Source organism: Engraulis encrasicolus, chromosome 11, assembly GCF_034702125.1.
Source record: "Engraulis encrasicolus isolate BLACKSEA-1 chromosome 11, IST_EnEncr_1.0, whole genome shotgun sequence".
NCBI lineage: Eukaryota > Metazoa > Chordata > Actinopteri > Clupeiformes > Engraulidae > Engraulis > Engraulis encrasicolus.
Genome location: NC_085867.1, coordinates 3,703,351 through 3,705,559, shown reverse-complemented (window position 1 = coordinate 3,705,559; position 2,209 = coordinate 3,703,351). Strand labels below are relative to the sequence as shown.

General features: G+C 42.9%; 1 protein-coding gene across 1 annotated transcript; it reads left to right on the top strand.

The window, feature by feature from the left end:
* Positions 1-300: 300 nt before the first annotated feature.
* On the top strand, positions 301-1,963 carry LOC134457825 (zinc finger and SCAN domain-containing protein 29-like). Its single transcript, XM_063209798.1, has 2 exons — positions 301-946; positions 1,312-1,963. The coding sequence occupies exons 1-2, from the start codon at positions 499-501 to the stop codon at positions 1,797-1,799; spliced, it is 936 nt and encodes a 311-aa protein (XP_063065868.1). The 5' UTR covers positions 301-498; the 3' UTR covers positions 1,800-1,963.
* Positions 1,964-2,209: the final 246 nt, after the last annotated feature.

Sequence of the window (2,209 nt, the reverse complement as noted above, 5' to 3'; positions counted from 1 at the left end):
CACATGGGTCTAAATAGAACCGCATTCATTTCCTATGTAATTTCATCACAAGCTTAATGTCTCTTAGTCATATTGAAAAAGGATTTTGATTCTTTTACTAAGGGCGTATTCACACCTACCACGTTTGGTCCGGACCAAAGGACCAAACGGACCAGGTTCGGACATTTTGGGATGGTCTGAATACAAACCAGCGAATGCTGGTCCAGACCAAACAAGCGGACCGAGACCGAGCTGAAAGGTCGGACTCGGTCCGGATCAAACGAACCCTGGTGCGGACCTTTTGGATGTGTGAAAGCAGACCGGACCTAATCCCAGACTTTTTGCTTTTTTGTACCTCGGGAGCTTCCGTCGTTTGTCGAGATTCATGGGAAACAGAGTGTAAACAACGCGACTCCACAACTTGTCAGGTCCTGGTGTTGCTAGGTAACATAGTATAAACCGACCGGCCACTTTGTTGTCCAACGTTTAGGGGAAAAACAAACAAACAAACAAAAAACAATGAGTAGGGGACAGACCTGGGCAGATGAGGAGACCCGTGCTCTCGTCGACATTTGGTCGGATACCCAAATTTCGGATATGTTGGAGCATACGCACAAAAATGCCGACGTATTTGCTATATTTTCAGAGAAACTACGAAAGGAAGGGTTCAGCCGGTCACCGGAGCAGTGCAGGCTGAAATTAAAAAAACTCCGACAGACATATCTAAAAATCCGCGACACACTCGCAAAAAGTGGCAGCTCCAGTGATGCAAAGTTAAAGTTCAAGTACTTCGATGATATCGACGCTATTCTCGGGACAACACCGCTTGCTTCGCCGGTAGACCTCGTAGAAGGGACCCTGCCGGCACCGGCAAGAAGTGAGAATGGCAACCGCCAGCGGAGCCCACCATCATCACCTGCTAGCGTTGTGCCAGTTCCCGCAGAGGAGGTCGAGGATTATTTGAACGGTGAGTACTTACCAGTGTTGCTTACTATTATTTGATGTACCTGTGTATCGCCCTGATGACTCCGATATGTTACCATGTTGTCCAGTTGGGTTCTTCTTTTATAAAACATTAATCAAGACAAGACGAGACCGGGAAACGAGTGGGGTCCCTTCACTGGTGTAATGGCTTAACTGAGCTAATACACTGGTGAATTTTATGACATATAAGGGGATCCGGGTAAAACGTCTCCATCTACTGTCTTGGCATGGATTTACATGTAGGCCTACTTAGATTACACCATACATAGGTTATAGCCTACCATCCTGCAACATGCTGTGTCATCATACTCTGACATTAACCTCACTTTTTGCTATTTCCCTTGACAGACATGCCATCCAGTAGAAAAATAAGCATTCCCGGAGCAAAAGCCAGGCAGCATTTGGGCAGAAAACGTAAGGCTGCTGCACAGAGTGAGGATGCGCAGGATTTTTTGAAGAGGCAACAACAGCAGCTTCAGCAACTGATGGATGCGGAGAAAGAGCGTCAGGAGAAGGAAGACACGTATTTGGAAAATTTCCTCAGGGCACAGCGGGAGGCAGAGGAAAGGCGATATGAAATGATGAGAGCCCAAATGAGTGAGAATAACAACATGTTCCGCTTACTGTTTAGTGCCATGTCCAACAATCAACAACAGCACCCACATCTTCCACCACAGCAGCCACAAGGTCCACCACAGCACCCTCCAGTAAATTACTGGATGCCTAACCACCCAGGCCCAGCTCTGGCAAACACTGGTCCTACCTGGCCCACTACTGGAGCAAATGAAATCTCAGAAATTCTGCATCAAGTCAATAGTAGCCATCTGTATGAATGAAATGTAATACCTTTTAATGGATTGAAAATATTTATTTTGCCACCTGTATGAAAATCGTAATGTAATGTGTTTTAATGGATTGATTATTTATGTATCTACTTAACTATTTAACTATTTAATTATTTATCTATTTATGTAGGCCTATCTATCTATTTAGGCCTATTTATCCATGTGCTTGCTTATGCATTATTATTCACTTATGCATTATTATTATTGTTATTATTATTATTATTATCTATTTATTTAGGCTAACTATTTATCTATTTATGTAGGCCTATCTATCTATTTAGGCCTATTTATCCATGTGCTTCCTTATGCATTCTTATTCACTTCTGACAAAGAAACAGAAAGAATAAATACATTTAACTTGTACTTTTGTTTCTCATTTCCTGTCATATTTATTTCACAAT

Bases quoted from the DNA above. Each gene is read 5' to 3' on its own strand.
- LOC134457825 (XM_063209798.1), top strand. From the start codon at position 499: ATGAGTAGGGGACAGACCTGGGCAGATGAGGAGACCCGTGCTCTCGTC. The intron at 947-1,311 runs GTGAGTACTTAC...TTCCCTTGACAG, and splicing joins GGTCGAGGATTATTTGAACG to ACATGCCATCCAGTAGAAAA.